At 36.3% G+C, this 20,041-nt stretch overlaps 1 protein-coding gene across 1 annotated transcript; it reads left to right on the forward strand.

The window, feature by feature from the left end:
• The first annotated feature begins 18,555 nt into the window (after positions 1 to 18,555).
• On the forward strand, positions 18,556 to 19,122 carry LOC116125403 (uncharacterized mitochondrial protein AtMg00860-like). The gene has a single exon (XM_031411140.1). The coding sequence runs from the start codon at positions 18,556 to 18,558 to the stop codon at positions 19,120 to 19,122; it is 567 nt and encodes a 188-aa protein (XP_031267000.1).
• Positions 19,123 to 20,041: the final 919 nt, after the last annotated feature.

Here is a 20,041-nt window from a genome sequence, read left to right on the forward strand (position 1 = left end):
GGTTTTGTGCTTGAACTCTTAATATCCCATTTTGCCCTTACACTTTCTTGAAAATTCCATATTTGTCCTTTAGTCAATTACAAAAATGCCTTTACTTTATTGCATTCTTCATAAAATTTCCTTACTTTTCACTCCCCACATTTATAACTAATTAGAGGTAGAATGGTCATTTCTCGCTGATGGAAAAGTTCTCTAGAATCTTCTCAAGAATTTCAGCCAGCTCTTCGCCCCAGCTAAAAATTCCAGAGCATACGTCGCTGCGGCGAAGTCTGCAATTTCCAACTTTGCCAATCCTTCACCAAAACTAAGGGCAACCAAGCAACACTAAGAGCATATAAGCTTAACTAAGGGCAAACAAGCATAAATTAGGTTACGTACCTCAAAGTGGATGTTACAATGTATGTATTAGTTTATGTGGATGATATACTCTTGATAGGGAGTGATTCTAGTCTACTTCTAGAAATAGTTCATAAACTCAACACTCAATTCTCCTTGAAAATATTGGGCTGTTTGAAATATTTTTTAGGGTTTGAAGTAACTAGGGATGCATCCGGTTTACATATGAATCAGAAGAAGTATGTCAAAGATCTCCTAGAGAAGACTAAGATGATGAGCTGTAAACCATGTCCTACACCTATGGCAGTCGTACCAAATTGTCCTTGGAAGATAGTGAAATGTATGATAACCCAGCTCTCTATAAAAGTACCATAGGTGTTTTACAATAACTGATTTTATCTAAACCTGACATAGCATATTCTGTCAACAAGCTAAGCCAATTTTTGAAGGCTCCCACCCAACTGTATTGGCAAGCCTACAAACGTCTACTTAAATACATCAAAGGCACCACAAATTATGGTGTACATTTCAGTAAAAGTCATAGGTTTAACTTGGAATGTTACACTGATGCCGATTGGGCAAGCAGCCTTCATGAAAGGAGGTCCACTAGTTGCTGCCATGTGTATCTTGGTTCAAATCTGATTCAATGGCATTCTAGGAAGCAAAAAGTTATAGCTTTGTGCTCTATTGAAGCATAATATATAACTCTTGCACAAGGATCTATTGAACTTGCTTGGTTTGGTAGCTTATTCTCTGAACTTGGACTGGTTCTTAGTAAAGTTCCTATCATTTGGTGTGACAACCAAAGTGCAATGTCCCTTGCTTTTAATTATGTCTTCCATGGCAAGACCAAACATATTTAGCTAGATGCTCATTATGTGCGAAGTCAAGTCACAGTTAATAAGTTGAAAGTCCAATATGTACCTACTGAATTTCAAAAAGCTAATATATTTACTGAGGCCCTCTCAGCCTCTCAGTTTGAAGTTCTGAGAGACTAGCTTAATATCCAGGCTCCACCTACTCCAAAGTCTTTATAATCAACCTTAAGTCTCTCAATTTGCAACAGTCAAATGAGCAACAACATGCCTTTCTAATCTGCTAACATAGTGAGTGAATTGATGTTGAAAGTTGGTTACTAGTGTTGTGAAAGTATTGCGAATAACACATTTCTATCAAGCATTGTTTTTGTTTCATTTGCAGGCACAACTAAAGTGATATTGAAGTGAATTGGTTGTGTGAATTGGTTAGTTTAGTATGAGCATTGGTTAGCTTTGTGTGTTTCATTTGATAGCAGTTGAAGTGATATTATAGTGAATTGGTTTTATGAATTGGTTGTGTAAATATGTCAGTTTCGTATGTGCATTGGTCAGCTTTGTGTGTTTCATTTGACAGCAGTTAAAGTGATATTAGAGTGAAATGGTTTTGTGAATTAGTCAGTTTAGTATGAGCATTGGTCAGCTTTGTGTGTTTCGTTTGACAGCAATTGAAGTGATATTACAGTGAATTGGTTGTGTAAATTGGTTAGTTTAGTATGTGCATTGGTCAACTTTGTGTGTTTCATTTGACAGCAGTTGAAGTGATATTGGAGTGAATTGGTCACTTTAACTCGAATTGGTTTTGTGAATTGGTCACTTCAATTCTGTTTTATTGTGCAGCAAAATCATGTTCTTTGTAATTTTTTGTTAATGCAGCAACATAATGCTCCTGTCCAAGAACTGTTTTCTATTTTGTGTACTGCTTTATTAAAAAAGAATGTTGATGGCTAAAGAAATATCAAGATCATTGGAGGTTCAATTTACGAAAGGATGTCAGGATTAGTAATTGAAGATAAGTCTTACGGAGGTTCAATTTACGAAAGGATGTTAGGATTAGTGATTGAAGACAAGTCCTATGGAGGTTCAATTTACAGAAGGATCTTAGGATTAGTGCACAAGTTGACCTGTTGACTGACATTGACTGAACTATTGACCAACATGTGTTGACTTGTTGACTCAACTCTGTTTTGAATATAAACAGCTCTGAAACTAACTTCTCACAAATGAAAATTTAGTTGCAATTCTTGATAGAACTTTCTCTCATTTTCTTTTCAGTTTGTTACTTTCCTTCTCACCAGTACATGCTGTTAGGAAACGACCCGGTTGCGCAGCGGAAAAAAAAAAAATTACAACCATGGATCGTTCCTTAGAACCCAAAAATCAGGGCATAGAAAATTACAGTTTATATTTTATAAGAATCTGCAGAAAAATAAATCCAAAGGTTTAGATTCATACCCACGTTTGGAGGCTCCACCAATGTTGTCTCTGAACGTGTTTGGTACCGATCCAAGTATAGGATCGAACCAAGAAGTCCACACGAAGACAACCACCAAGAACCAAGGAGGGATTTGCTAGATCCTCCTTGGCCTTAAGAAATCAAGAAGAAAAGGAGTATTTGATTTTCAATGGAACAGTAAAAGTGGCGTGGGAGAGTGTTTTGGGGCTGTTGTATTTCTTCCTTTTTCAATGAAAAATGATGAATGAAAAGTTATCTCACTTTTTTTACAAAGAAACATTTTCTTTTATAGTAAAACTAAGTTGCCCTATTCCCACATGGAATGGGCTTGGGCTCCAACCCAAACACCTGCCAAACACTCCCAATTAGATATTTTAATTTAATTCATCATTATCTCAATTAAAATTAATTAATATTTAATTAACATTTAACAATAATGATGATTTAATTAAATATGTGCGAACACACATTTAACCGTAATTTCACCTATTTAATTTTTAACAAATTAAATAAAAGGCTACGACCTCAGCAAATTTAATTGCACTGTGAAATTACCAAAATACCCCTTTGCCCAAAAAGACGAAAACGTCCTTCTTTCTTCTTGGCTCTTAAATTATCTTCTATGTGTGTGACCCATAGGCTCCTCATCATACCGGTAGTGTATAGTATCGCGATTAACACAAATTAATCGTCTCACTAATACACATACCAAGATTGGCCCCTAGCAAGGCATCATGGCCACCCGATAGATTCGGATTCAGCAAAGTAGCTACCTGTCAACGATATGGTTACCGTACAATTCGATCCTTTCATCATACGTTATCTCGACGAGACGAAGGCATAGAAATAGTGTCAACCTTCGGTTACTCTCGATATTATATATTCAGTTTCTGGACCAATGACCCGTATTATAATCTGGATAGAGCAACAACTCAATCCCACTGTGGCCACAGTTTTAGTGTCATTGCCATATACTGAATTGCGCCGTGAGATAACTTCTCCCGTACCCGGGAGTGATGAATCCTTTGTCAATCCACCATAGTCTTGATACACTTCTTGATATAGCCAATCACCACCGTACTGACAGCTCTGAATAGAACTGCGTTAGGCTAGTGTCAAACTGTACCAGTCGGTGCACAAGGCACTCCGGTGACCTCAAGTCTAAGGATCACATGCACCACCATTCGTTAGAGGATTTGTTCCATAGACACTGGGGTTACCATCCATATGGAATCCTCTGGTGGGTCAGTCCAGTGAACTTGCTGCGGTATATCCGCCTACAACAAGCACCCATGTGTTGCACCAGGTTGTCACCAAACAACCTTGACAAGTGAGATCAGTCACTGCCTTTCGACAGGGTCGTTCAACACTATGATAGCCTTACCGTATTATCTGTGCCCTTACTTCAGAATAATACTGGGGCTACGGACGTTTCTAGAATGGCCACCATATGTGCTCATAGGGTTCTCACTATCAAGATTTGAAACACTTGATACCCTCGTCATGGTTCTACCATTCTAAGGACATATATCAATACATATTGCAATAATAATGATTTACGCGATATAGAATAAAATGCCTTTTATTATTGATTAATGAACATTATTACAAAGAGTCAATTCTACAATAATTGATTGGCTCTAGGGCATCTACTCTAACACATGCAACTACTTCATCTAACCAGCAATTACTGTAATACTCTCTCTCTAGCTAGTATACTCGGAAAATAACAATAAAACTCACAAAATATATATATAAGAAAATATAATGGGCCCATAACGAATTTTTCTTTAAATACAAATCTTTATAAAATATAATAAAGTCACAAAACATCAACTCGATAGTGTTGCCCAACCCTTTCGCTGCGTGACGTTCCAAGCGATCGTATCTCACCTACCACCCGCAAAAACATTTAAAACAACGGGGTGAGCACTAATTGCTCAGTAAGTAAACCCGCTATGCTACCCTTCTCTCTCCGTTGCTTAAATTCTGAATTTCTTTCTTTACATCACACTTCTCTGTTCTTCTCTTTTCTTTCTTTACTCTTTCTCTGTTCTTTCTCAATTCCTCCCTGTTCTTTCTCTACTCAAGATAATGGACATGGTATTATGCATATATATAATGCAAATGCACAAATGCATAGAATGTGCATTTTCTTTTCTATTTTTCTTATTCTGTATTTCTTTCTTTCTTTCTTTCTTTTCTAGTCTTTCCTTCTTTCTATTCTTTCTTTCTTTCTTTTCTTTCTTTCTTTTCTTTCTTTCTATTCTTTCTATTCTTTCTTTCTTTCTTGCCGATCGGACTCGGTTGAGGCATGGTTTTGGAACCCTGGCCGTGTGAGTGTATTCTCTAATTCTGGGTACAGTCCTTATCCACATGCACTTTTAACAGACTGTACAATTCTTCTTTCTGATTTTGAGGCCGCTCACTAAAGGCAGCGTGCATGCAGGGCTATGTCACTCACGGGTTCCCCATCGCAACAACCTTCTCTTCTTTTATCTTTTTACACTTCTTTAAATAAAAATTCAGATTTGAATTTCTTTAATATTCTCATTTCTTTCTATTTACTCTTTAATATTTTTTAATGCTTTTTCATTCTCTTATGAGTATGTATACATGTACATGGGTTTATGCTTATAATTCTTTCTAAATTCACATGTTTAGATGAAATAATGCAATATGGAATGCAAAGATGTCATTCTCTACCATCTACTAGCTCATCTCAAAATAACACATAACCATACTCATACATGCACTTCTCTTTGCCATTTCATCAAACAACTTATGTGCACATCCAAGCTCTAAATTGGCTATACTTCTACTTCTTTTCTAAGCCACCAAAATTTGGAATAAAATCCTCTAAGATTAACGCCAAACTTGTCCAATATGTACTCTCCATAATTTTTACTCCAATTCTTTCATAATTCATCCAAACTCTCATCAAACATCAAGTACACAAACACTAATTCTCATGGATAAATTCTAACCATCATCCAATATCCATTCCATCAACAATTCTTCATATATAAGCATATACATGCATAAAATAAATTATCTACAATTCATCCAAACTCTCTTTCTCTTTGTTCTTTAATGTTGTCATACATGTGTATGTGCATGGAAATATGCTCATTCTTTGCTATTCTTTCTAAATGAAAATGTGAGAATGTGAGAATGCATTATGGCATATAAAGATATCATTATGGAACTAGTATTCTCTACCAACAAAATTACTATACATAAATCAATCATAGATTATTAGACTAAAAATAACTAATAAATTGGAGGTACTTTTGAGGTAGTCATTCTGCACAGGTCATATTCAAGAAGGCATATCTCGAGCTATATACATCGGATTGCTATGATCTTGGTTCATTGTAAAGCTTAGAGAAAGGGCTACAGCTTTTATGTAGGTCTCAACCCAGTTCGATGGGTAAGATGCTCAAAAATCACTCATAAGGTCACAGATTTGACAAGGCAACTATGATAACATGTTTTCTCTTAGGATTTTCATCAAACAATTCATATGCACATGCTACTACCATGTTGGCTACACTTCCACAACTCTCTAATTCAACCAAAAGCTCAGCCAAAAGCTCACTAAATTGAGTATCAAACCTGGCTGAATTTATCACTTCTTTACACTCCAAAAATCTCAACACAAAATCTTCCACAACTTCACCAAATCATCACATAACCATACACTATTTCTCATGGCTAGAATTTATACATCAATACACATAAAAAACAGCCCATAATTGTCTCATACCATCACATACAAACATGCAAAAAAATTCATTCAACAAAGTCTTGCTCAAATTAAGGTTCAAATTAGGTTTACTTACCTTGAATTTGAGCAACTCCAACACTATACTCTCTCTTTGGTAGAATTCCCTCCTTCTCAAACCCTAAGCATATACAACCATAAGAATTCAAAACTTTAAAATTTAATCTCACTTTTTGGTGCAAGAATCTTACCTTTGGATGCTTAGGATTGAAAATCTATCAAAAGTTAGCCAAAATACCATGAATTTCCTTGGAAATTTAATGAAGAAATTTGAGAGAATTTGGGTAGAGAATGGCTTGAATGGAGGGTAGAGTGGCTAGGGTTTCTCTTCTTCAACTCTTAATATCATAAAATAATATATATATTAGATCCCCATTTTACCCTTGCACTTTCTATGAAATTCCATCTATGTCCCTTAGTCAATTACCAAAATGCCCTTATTTTTATTAACTTCTCCATGTTATTCTATCTCTTTTCACTCTCCACTTTTTCAACTAATTATGAGTGAAAATACCACTTTACCCCTAACAAAATTTTAGGGAATTTTCTTCACACTTGTTCAAGATAACTTTAACAAAGTTCAACTAAGGGTATTAGGGCATAAATAAAGCTACGTACCTTGATGTGGATGTTACAATTACTCACTAGTAAACTCCAGTTAATTACAACTGTATCCATGATTAAGTGTTATAATCCCCTGGTGACCTTGATCGCCCAAAATGTGTTAAAGCAGACATCAATCATTCCGTTGATGCAAACCTCCACTAACTACCTATAGGGTTTTAATTGAACAAATTGCGAAATAATAAACAATTTTTTTTTTCAACACCCATAATCCTGGATCATAGATTGAAGTTTATAACTATTCTAAACAAATATATATAAATGGGATTATGATTATACCTACGATCGAAGGCTCTTCTCTTTGATTGAATTGATTTGCTTTCACTCCAAATCAGGAATCCACAAACGGTATCCACATGAAGAAAGGGGATTTTCTCAGTTGATTAATTTGCTAGATTAATCAAGGAGTATTAAGAATTTAGGGCTGAATTTTTGAAACAAAAATTCACACTTAAAAGGGGGCTCACATTTTTGAGAGAGAGAGAGGGTGGCTAGGGTTTTTTTTCTTTCAAGTGAATCAATATGTTATGTTTTAAAATTTTAAATTGACTTATATAGTACAACTTAAATAGAACCCTAATCCTAATAGGAATAGCAATCTACTTATTCTTTTAGAATAATATAACCCCACAACCAAACAAGGCAATTTAGATATTTTATTTAATATTATTATTTTCTTAAAATTAATATGTATTAAATATATTAATGTTAAATATACATATTACATTTAAATATACATATATATTTAAATATATAATCTCACTAATTTAATTTCACACATGAAATTAAATTAAGGCAACAATTAAGTAAATTTAATTACACTGTGAGATTCTCAAAATATTGTTTCATCTCAAAAGACGAAAATACCCTTCTCATGTATTTAATTATTTTTCTGTTTTCTATGCGTCCGACCCAAAGGCTCCTCAACATATCGACGGTGAATAGTATCGTGATTAACACTCAATTACTTGTCCGACTAATCACAGACCAAGATTGACTTCTAGCAAGGCATCATGGCCACCTGATAAATTCAGATTTAGTGATACAGCTTTCTATCAACAATATGGTTACCGTGCAATCTAATCTTTTCTTCAACTATTATCTCATCAAGGTTTGAAGTAAAGAAATAATGTCAACTTCAAATGTGTTACCTTGATCTTTTCATATTCTGTAATCAAACTAATGACTTAGAATCGAAATTGAATGCCTACTCAATTCCACTGTGACCATAGTTTTTGTTAGAGTAGGTGCCCTAGAGCCAATCAATTATTGTAGAATTGACTCTTTGTAATAATGTTCATTGATCAATAAAAGGCATTTTATACTATATCGTGTAAATCATCATTGTATGTATTGATATATGTCCTTAGAATGGAAGAACCATGACGAGGGTACCAAGTGTTTCAAATCTTGATAGTGAGAACCCTATGAGAGCATATGGTGGCCATTCTAGAAACATCCGTAGCCCTAGTATTGTTCAACAGTAAGGGCACAGACAATACGGTAAGGCTATCATAGTGTTGAATGACTCTGTCGAAAGGCAGTGACTGATCTCACTTGTCAAGGTTGTTTGGTGACAACCTGGTGCAACACACGGGTGCTTGCTGTAGGCAAGTTCACTGGACTGACCCACCAGAGGATTCCATATGGATGGTAACCCCAATGTTTATGGAACAAATCCTCTAACGAATGGTAGTGCATGTGATCCTTAGACTTGAGATCACCAGAGCGTCTTGTGTACTGATTGGTGTAGTTTGACACTAGCCTGACGTAGTTCTTTTCAGAGCTGTCAATGCAGTGGTGATTGGCTACATCAAGGAGTGTATCAAGACTATAGTGGATAGACAGAGGATTCATCACTCCCGGGTACGGAGAAGTTATCTCACGGCACAATTTAGTAAATGGCAATGACACTAAAATTGTGGCCACAGTGGGATTGAGTTGTTGCTCTATCCAATTTATTATACAGGTCATTGGTCCAGTAACTGAATACATAATATCAAGAGTAACCGAAGGTTGACACTATTTCTATGCCTCGGTGTCGTCGAGATAGCGGATGATGCAAGGATCAAATTGTACGGTAACCATATCATTGACAAGTAGCTGCTTTGCTGAATTCGAATCTATCGGGTGGCCATGATGCCTTGCTAGGGGCCAATCTTGGTCTGTGTGTAGTGAGACAATTAATTAGTGTTAATCGCAATACTATACACTACCGGTATGATGAGGAGCCTATGGGTCACACACATAGAAGATAATTTAAGAACCAGTTTAGAAGCAGGGCGTTTTCGTCTTTTTAGGCGAAAGGGTATTTTGGTAATTTCACAGTGCAATTAAATTTGCTGAGGTCGTAGCCTTTATTTAATTTGATAATAAAATTAAATAAGGGAGATTACGTTTAAATATCTATTCACATATATTTAAATAAATTATCATTATTGTTAAATGTTAATATATATATTATAAATATATATTAATTGAATTTAATTGAGATAATGATAAATTAAAATTAAAATATCTAAAAGGGGATGTTTGGATACAAGGGGTGTTTGGGTTGCAGCCCAAGCCCATTCCATGATGGAATAGGGTAAAGTGTGCACTATATAAGTGCACACTTTGTGAAATATTTTAATTGACTCATTCAATCATTGAAAGGAAAAATCCCAGCCCCTTAAACACTCTCATGCCAGATTGCATTGTAACGCCCCGCTTGAGGTACGTTGTTATTGTTTCCTCTTTTGCCCTTAATCGAGTTGGTTTTTGTTATTATTGTTTGATTGAGTGTTGTGTTGAATGTTTGCCCTGAAAATTGGTTGAAAACAGAAGAAGTTCAGTCTGCCGTGATTCGCCGGGGTGAAGAAGAAGCTTCGCCGCGGCGAAGATGTGTGGAAACCAAGGGAATCTCCCTGGACAGTTTCGCCGTGGCGACAGAGGTTTCTTCGCCGCGGCGACAGGCCGAATAAAAGGTTGATTGAGTTTTAGATATTTTCTTCCTTAAGGACAATTTGACCTTTCTACCCCTAATTAGCAGGAAAAGTGGGGAGTTAATTGTAAGGATTTTTCATGGAGAATAGGTTGAGATGGGGGTGAGTTTGTAATGAATCAAAGGATATGGATGGAATTCCCAAAGTAGAACAAGGGCAAAATGGGAATGAGTGTGTTAATATTTCATTAAAAGGAATTAGAATCAAAGAAACCCCTCATTTCTTCTTCTCAAACGTGACTCTCCATTCTTCTCCTCTCAACTTCTCTTTTCTTTTGATCAAGGTTTTCCAAGGGATTTTTGAAGGATTTTGGGGTAGAAAAGCAACCTAAGGCTTCCTAAGGTAAGGATTTCTTCTTAAGTTGTGTGATTTGGGAGTTTTAACCCATATTGAAGTTTGAGGGTTTTCATTCTTTTGGTTAAGATTTGAGGAGATATCAAGCTAAACAAGTGAAAGGAAGAATTTGTGAAGTCTCTCCTTAACAAGTAAGTAAAACCCAACCCAAGTTGAGATTTATGAATTTTCTTGATTAGGGTTTTGATAGAAATGATGTATGTATGTGATGTGCATGTAATATAGCATGTATGAAGGATTAAATAGAGATTTCTATGCTTTGTGATTGTTTATACCTTGCAAATTTGAGAAATGGGTTGTTGGTTTGGCAAGGTAGTTGAGATGGAATTTAAGGGGTATTATGTATTCCCTTTTTGGAAGTGTTTTCTATGGCAGGTTTTGTGGCTTTGTGAAGGGGTTTTTCCCCATTTTGGATGGTTAAGAAAAGTTTTAGAATCATGGCTATGATAGAGTTTTATAGTGCACATGAGTTGTTTGATGAAATGCCTAATAGAGGTTTGAGTGTGAGAAATGAACCTTAATTCTTGCAACATTGCATGTTGGCATCTCATAAGTGCATTGGTGAAGATGAACCATCCATAGGCACTAGTTGTACATGGAAAAGTGACCTAAGAAAGTGTAAGGAAATGGTTTATGCAATTACCCTATGAGTAGAGAGCTTAGTGGGTAAAATTACTCTAAGGGTAGAGAGCATTGAAAAATGCTACAATAGAATGAATTAGAAGAGTAGTATAGTTGGGATGATGCTTTGTGATCATCACCCGACCGTTATGGGAATCGGATTGATGCTTGGTGATCATCATCCGAATAGCCCTTAGAGTGATGGGTCGATGCTTTGTGATCGTCACCCGATGAGTAGTAGAGATGGGTAGATGCTTTGTGACCGCTACCCGGTTAGTGATAGATAAGTAGGTTGATGCTTTGTGATCATCATCCGACATTTAGTAGAAACGGGTTGATGCTTTGTGACCATCACCCGATAGTGACTAGAGACGGGTAAATGCTTGGTGATCGTTACCCAAAATTCATGAGGAACGGGTAGGCGCTAGGTGATCTCCACCCGATAGTTAGAAAGAACCGAGTTGGTGCTTTGTGATCCTCACTCGGTAGTCACTAAGAACGGGTTGGTACTGTGTGAATTCCACCCGATAGCCATAGAGAGTGAGATGGTGCTGTGTGAACGCCATCCGGCCGTACCTCCGGTAAGATGAGGCCATGATGTTATTAGAAACAGAAATAGAATCAGAGATAGCATAAGGAAAGAATTAAGAGTTATTCATACGGGGACAGACAGATAGAGAGTTTTACTTACTGAGCATTATTTTGTGCTCACCCCGTTATTTTCCTTTGTGGATGCAGGTTCTAGGTGATGTTGCGGTCGGAGGGGCGTCGGCAAGCAATGAGGAATAGCTACACTGTTTCCCCTGTTTTGTCTTTTAAAATACATTTTTGTAAACAGTACTCTTTATGTATAAAAGACACATGAATTGTAATGAAAAGAAAACTTTGGGCCCAACTCTTTTCTATTGTTATTATGCATGCATTGTACAGTTTTCAGTAGATGTTACATGCATTCTTTGCTAAAAATCAAATACACTTTGTTTTCTTCTTGGTTCTTAAAGGCTAAAGAGGATCTAGCAAATCCCTCTTTAGTTCCTTGAGGTTATCTTTGTGTGGACTACACCAGTTCGATCCTACACTTGGGTCGGTAGCGAAATACGTTCAGAGACAAGTTGGAGGATCCTCCAAACGTGCGTATGATTTCTTAAAATCTAAACTAAAATCTACAAATTCTTATTTTTGTATAAACTATAAATTTGTACCCTGATCTTGGTTCTAAGGAAAGATCCATGTTGCAATTATTTTTGGTTCTGTGGCCATAACTTGATAGTTTCCTAACAGTTTTGTGGTCATTGTCATTTATTGGAATACTCAGCAAGATAAATTCTTCTATACCCAAGAATGGTGAATCCTATGTCAATCCACCATAGCCATAGTGTACTTCTTAATGTAGCCAACCATTTCTATACTAATAGCCTTAAATAGGACTACGTTAGGCTAGCATCAAACTATACCAATATTCACACACGCTGCTCTGGTGATCTCAAGTCAAAGGATCACATACACCACAATCCGTTAGAGGATATATTCTATAGACATTGGTGTTACCATTTACCATTTACCAAGTTGTCATCAAACAACTTCAACATGTAAGATCTATTACTATCTTTCGATAGGGTCGTTCATCGCTGTGATAGCCTTACTGTATCATCTGTGCCCTTACTTCAGATAATACTAGGCTACAAACAATTCTAGAATGACCATCTTATGTGATCATAGGGTTCTTACAATCAAGATTTAAAGCACTTGATACTCTCATCATGATTCTACCATTCTATGGGCATGTATCTAAATGTATATAAACTTAATGATATAGTTGAAAAGCATTTTATTGATATCAACATATTTTTACAAAGAGTTGATTATTACAATTGGATTGGCTTTAGGGCACCTACACTAACACTACCACCATCGGAACTCCTATAAATACTAGGTTAAAATCCCTAAAAAATGAGGGGGGAAAAAGAAAAAAAAAGAAGGGAATAAGGAGAAAGGGAAAGGGTCAGATAGTGAGAGAAAACAAAATTTTGTATATTTTATATAAAATCTCTGTAATCATTCGCCTTAGAAAAAGTAATAGTGGACATAGGCCGAATTTTCTTACTTAGTCGAACCGCTTAAAAAAGTCCTCTCCTCTGCTTTTATTATTCGTCATTACCACCCATGACTCCCTTCTCATCCTAATAGCTCACGCCCCTTTTTTTGGTTCCTTGGAATCATGCGCCCATCTTGCTCTGTTCTCTTCGAAGTCAACCGAGTATCTTTGGTTGATGCATATCTTCATCCCGTCTTTTTTATCAGTGCGAAAATTCACATTAACAAAGCACAATAATTTTTTGTAGCTTTCTATGTCATGATACTCTATGTTGATTTGTGGACATTTAGTTAGTCTATTTTTATCGCAAAACATGTGGGCACATCAAGGTCTATTGTGCAAACAGTCGTCCAGTCTAACTTTAATACAAATGTTGTGTTGTCATTTGTTGTTAGGATATTTTTTCAAGTCTAAGATATGTGTAAATGATCCATATACAAATGTCAATTCTTAGATGGTGTACTAGAAATTCGTTTAGCTTTTCAAAAGTGGTCTAAAGAAAGTTGTTGAAAACTTTCCCAAAATAGCTAAACATGTAAGAGATTGTTGGCTGGCTGTCAAGTGCATTGTTGAGCAAGTTTTCTTTATAGTCTTCATCAACCTAGCATTTACATTTTGTAATACCCAAGATGTCAAAGGTATGTTCCTAACTCAAAATAGTCCTTTAGATGTTAATTTTATGTTAAAAAGCAAAAAATCTAACTAAGGGCAAAATAGTCAATTCATTCGGAATGGTATGAATCAATTATCCATAGAAAGGCATTAGGGGCAAAGTGGCCATTTAACCTATGGATAAGCATTGAAAAAGTCAAGGATGAGTAGGCTTAATTGCATTTAATGGCATTAACTAAATAATAATTATGTCTAGTGTGAAATGACCAAAATGCCCTTATATGAAGAATTAAGGACTTATGAGTTATACAATTAAAATAATTGGGCCAAGAGCATAATTTTGGAAAATAAATGAAATATTTTCCCATAAATGAGATGAAATTCGTTCAAGCCAAGGGAGAGAGCTTTTCTTCAACATTTCTTCCATCTTCTCTCAAATCTTCCATGAAACAAGCTTTCTTTCTCTAAGTTTTAAAGGAGTTTTGCTTAATTTTTCAAGGAGAACAAGATAGGATCCTTGGATCTTCAATTTGAAGGGTTTAAGGTAAGGATTAAAAACTTTAGTTTTGTTTTGATTTTAAGATTTGAAGTAGATGTTGAGGTATAATGTTATATATGTAGGATTGAGGTGTAAAAGAAGACAAAGGCAAAGGATTTGTTGGAGGAATTCTTTAAAAAGGTAAGGACGAACCTCCCATGACTTTGGGGTTTATGCTAGGGTTTGTAGATTTTTATGAAACCTTAAATTAAGGCTTTAAGGCATAGAATTAGTTGATGGCAAGTGTGGTTGAACTCATTTATTCTACTTATTGCCTTGAATTCATTATACATGAAGTTATTGCTATTTATGTTTTATGAGTTGTGATGTTTGATTGAAGAAAATGAAGTGTGGATACTGATTGTGGCAAAACTTGTAGTATTGCAGGCCACATGGTGTTGAAGGGTTGCTATTAGAAGCGTTGGGGTGTTTTTTCATTAGCTTACAATGTTATAACAATAATGGATGATTATGGGAATGGATTTTACACTTCCTTTAAGATGTTAAAGACTATTAAAGGCAGGTTTATTTGATCCATAAGTTGACCTACCTATTGGTTAATTGTCAATAGGAATTGATGTGGCATAGTTAATATGAAAAATTTGGATTTATAGCTTAAGGGTTATGTAAACATGCTTCATATTTCAACCATACCTTGAGTTTATAAAAATCTAAATGAGATGATTCTTGAATAATTGAACGTTAAGACACAGACCTATAAGTTTATGTTTATGCCAAGAGCCAATTCGTTTGAGAAATGGATGGAAAACGGCCTGATATAAACTACTTATTAAAGTTTAAGATTTAACATGATCAATTCTTATGATTTGAATGATTATTTGTATTATTGATTATGAAATTTACTAAGGTTTACTCATTAGTTGATGATCTTTGCAAGTATACATGGTCATGATGTCAATGCATGATTAATGTTATGTGGCATGAAGATGCAATGTAATACATGTTTTAAGATGATGTATGTGAGAAGAGGGTAATGCAAATGGATTGATAATCCATAGATGAATTAAAAGTATTAAGCTCACCAAATATGTATTACATCCATAAGTGTTAAGAGATCATATAGACATGATGGGAAACGTGTAAGCATATCCCATATACCGGTTGAGGAAAGAATATATGCTTTAGATGTTAAATAACGCGTAAGCACGCCTCTCGATGATATGAGCTCTAGAGGAATTTGAGCTATATGATATGAAGTGCTTAAGACGCTAAGAAAAGTCCAATCGGCTACACGTTAAATGCTTCATATGCATTTGTTGCACTACATGAGTTAGGATGTTATTTATATCATGATGATTTTATACTCATGTTAGATGATATTTAGATGTTATATCATCATGTAATGTGCATGTACTATGTTTACATACTATTTTTGTACGTGTATGCATTGATGTTTATATAGCCATGGGATAAATGATGAAAGACATATGAAATAGAAAAGAAAAAAATAAAATAAAAGGGGAAGTATCCCTAGATATAAAAGAAATGATTGGTTAACAAATATGTTTAAATAAAGGTAAATAGCACATTTAGAATAAATGGATCATTCCTTACTGAGTGATTAGCGCTCACCCTTTTTATTGTTGATTGCTTTGTAGGTAGACCAGAAGCGAAGGATGCTAGAGACAGTTGGGCTACACGTGAGGGAGATGATTTATTGTTCTCGATTTTTTTTCTTGATGTAAACAATGTAAATGATAAATATTTGTGAAACACCTTTTGGAATCTCCACCCTATAAATATGTTTCGATTCTGTATTTTACGGATAAATTCTTAAAGTTTTGAAATTATAAGTTTGGATCCTGCATGACATTTTATATGCATGTTTCAGATATTATTATTATTATCCTTACACGTTTTTTTTTTCTAATCACTCGCTCTCCAGACATGTATCCCCGGCATTCTCATTGGGGGATATTCAGAGGATACTTGACTGAGGGGGTTTTACATTTGGTATTAGAGCAAGTTTTTGTTATTTTAAAAAGGGGTGTTTTAAGATGTTTTCTATTTCAGAGTCTAGCATTTATGAGAGTTGATGACAGTATCCTCATGTAAAGTTCCGCGCTTAAGTTGTCAAATCGCTGTAAGTATGTTTACCTGATTTTTGTAAGGATTGATTAGATGATTAACGTTATATGTGTGACTGTGATAGGGAATAAATATGAGGAAAAACCAGGAGAATGGATCCAATCGTGGTGATGCTTCGAATGCACAAGATGTTCCAACTGCACCTAAAGCTCCTAACCCAGCAGCTGCTACTTCAAGCGCTCCGTTTAGATGTTGCACATTGGAGCGTATGATCCAAGAGGCTATTATAGAGCTGTAAGGAGAACCCCTAGAAAGTACAAGTACTTTGGTGACAATAGTGACAACTAATGTGGTACTAAGTCAACAATAAGGACGAGTACTCCAAAAGCAATTGTTGCTCCAAAGCAGATTGAATCGATTTATGGCTTCTCAGTAAACATTAGCCTCCAGAATTTAGCGGCACTAATGATCCAGTAGTAGCAGAACAATGGTCAAGTTGGTGGAGAAAGTTACTGATCTATTTCCTATGACATCAAGAGAGATCTGGTATGCTACGTACCCTATTAGAGGAATGCTATGACATGGTGGGAGCTTATGGAGCAGACTCAGTACCCACAGTCTCACTTGGTTAGGGTTCAAGGAATTATTTGAGGAGCGTACCGGACAACGAACATGATATCCTCTAAGCTACAAGAGTTTATTAGTCTGCAACAAGGAAATATGACGGTCAAAGAGTATTCAATCAAGTTCAACTCCTTGGCTAAGTTTGCATCGACACTAGTCAGTACACCACAGATCTATTGGAGAGATTTGGGTGGACTTCATCCTACTATCGCTAGGATTTTATGTCAGGTCATAAAAATCTACAGTTGCTAGAGAAGCACTCTCCAGAGCCATCAGAGCAGAGGTGTACTTAGGAAGGAGACCAAATTAGCTCTCCCCCAACAGTGGCAAGTAGTCCTCTCCAGCTTGGCCAATCCAGTAGTGCAGAACAAGTTGTTGGCAAAGATGATGGGGTAAAGCAAGAAAGGAGTCCTACCTAAAGCCAACAGAAGGACATGAAGAAAAAAGGCCAGCAGAGAGAATGTGAGGTCAATTACTGCAAGAAATGTCGAAGAAGACACATGGGTGTTTGTCTAGTGGACCAATGTTTGTTTAAGATGCCGCCAGCTAGGTCATATTGCTAGAGTTGCCCTATTGGTTCGCAACTTCAATACCTATAGTGGAGGCACGACAGCCAAGGTATATAATGTGCCCAGTGCAGGCAAATGCCAACCCTTTAGTAGTCACTAGTCAGTTATTATTCCATGATACTCCCTTGTATGCCTTTATTGATTTTGGTGCTACTCATTCATTCATCTCCTATGGTATGATTAAGAGATTAGGGTTAATGCCTATTAGAGTAGAACAAGCCATTAGGATTAAATTGCCTGATGGTGAGGGTGTAGTGACCAATGAAGTCTTAATGGGGGAGTTAGTGACCATTAGAGGCCGAGATATGATGGTAGATTTAATTGTCTTCAATCTACCAGACTTTGACATCATTCTTGGGATGGACTTTCTTAGTAGATATGGAGCAGAGATAGACTGTCGTAGGAAAAAAGTCAAGTTTAATCTAGACCATGGGGATAACTTCATTTTTGGAGAAGGGCACCCAACTAGCATGATGATTAGTACAGCAAAAGCTAGGAAGATGTTGAAAAAAGGGTGTTATGGGTACATTGCACATGTAGTAAATAAGGGAGAGAGTTCGAGCCCAAGTGTACATGAGGTACCTGTGGTAAATGAATTTATTGATGTGTTTCCAGATGAATTGCCAGGTTTACCTCCAGAGAGGGAAGTGGAGTTTAGTATAGAACTAGCCCCCGGTATAGCCCCTATTTCAAAGGCTCCTTATCTCATGTCCCTAGCTGAGCTCCAAGAATTGAAGAAGTAGTTACAAGAGTTGTTAGACAAGGGCTTTATCAAGCTGAGTCATTCCCCATGGGGTGCTCCAATTCTATTTGTGAAAAAGAAGGATGGGTTTATGAGGATGTGTATAGATTACCGTGAACTGAACAAAGTAACGGTAAAGAATAAGTACTCATTACCTAGGATAGATGATTTGTTTGACCAATTGAAAGGTGCCTCAGTGTTTTCTAAAATTGATCCAAGGTTAGGATACCATCAGGTTAGAGTGGCTAAGGAAGATATACCAAAAACGGCTTTCTGAACAAGGTATGGGCATTATGAATTTGTTGTGATGCCATTTGGATTAACTAATGCACCTACAATTTTTATGGACATGATGAACAGAGTTTTTCATGATGTCCTTGACAGGTTCATAGTGGTGTTTATTGATGATATCCTAGTTTACTCCAAGACTTTAGAAGAACTTGCCGAGCACTTGAGATTTGCGTTACAAAGATTAAGAGAGAAACAACTATATGCCAAATTTTCAAAATGTGAGTTTTGGTTATATCGGGTTACCTTTTTGGATCATGTGATCTCTAAAGACTGTGTATCAGTGGATCCTAGTAAAGTAGAGGCGGTGCTCGAGTGGCAGAGGCCAAAGATAGTCAAAGAGGTTAGAAGTTTTATGGGCTTAGTAGGATATTATAGGAAGTTCGTGGAAAGCTTTGGAAAGATAGCTAGACCACTTACAGCTCTTACCAAGAAAGAAGTACCATTTCAATGGACAGAAGCATGTGAGCAAAGCTTTCAGGAGTTGAAGAAAAGATTAACTACAGCTCCAATTCTTACATTGCCAGAAGTAGGCATTGATTATGATATTTTCATTGATGCCTCCCACAATGGTTTGGGAGTAGTGTTGATGCAGCAAAGGAAAGTCATTGCTTATGCCTCCAGATAGCTGAAAGACTATGAGAGAAGATATCCTACCCATGATTTGGAATTAGTAGCAGTGGTTTTTGCTTTGAAGATACGGCGATACTACTTGTATGGAATGAAATGCAACATATACACTGACCATAAGAGTTTGAAGTATTTCTTCACTCAGAAAGAGTTGAATGACTTGGAATTAGCAGCAGTGGTTTTTGCTCTGAAGATATGGCGACACTACTTGTATGGAGTGAAATGCAACATATACACTGACCATAAGAGTTTGAAGTATTTCTTCACTCAGAAAGAGTTGAATATGAGACAGAGGAGATGGTTAGAATTGGTGATAGACTACGACTATGACATCAAATACCATCCAGGGAAAGCTAATGCAGTAGCAGATGCCCTTAGTAGAAAAGTCTCTTTATCTTAGAATACTGTATAGGGACAATTACAGGAGGAGATCCTCCAAGAAGGAATTGAAATTGTGATCGAAGGAGGATTAGCCCAAATGGAGATCAAACCCACTTTGGTGGAGGAGATCAAGATGAAACAAGGTAAAGATGATACCTACAAGGTGATCTGCCAACGGATAATAGAGGGTAAAGAGACAGACTATAATATAGTCAATGGGGCACTGATGTTTAGAGATAGAATATGTGTACCTCAAGATGATGAACTATGGAATAAAATCTTTAGTGAGGAACACAATTCACTTTATACAGCCCACCCTAGGAGTGTAAAGATGTATCAAGATGTGAAGAAAAGCTATTAATGGTCAGGTATGAAAAATGACATTGTCGATTATGTTGCCTGATGTTTAACATGTCAACAAGTAAAGGTAGAGCATTAGAGACCATCAGGATTACTCCAACCCTTAGAGATTCCTAAATGGAAATGGGAGGATATCTCAATGGACTTCATTGTGGGACTTCCTAAAGTTCAGCAAG

This window comes from Pistacia vera, unplaced genomic scaffold (assembly GCF_008641045.1).
Source record: "Pistacia vera cultivar Batoury unplaced genomic scaffold, PisVer_v2 Contig164, whole genome shotgun sequence".
NCBI lineage: Eukaryota > Viridiplantae > Streptophyta > Magnoliopsida > Sapindales > Anacardiaceae > Pistacia > Pistacia vera.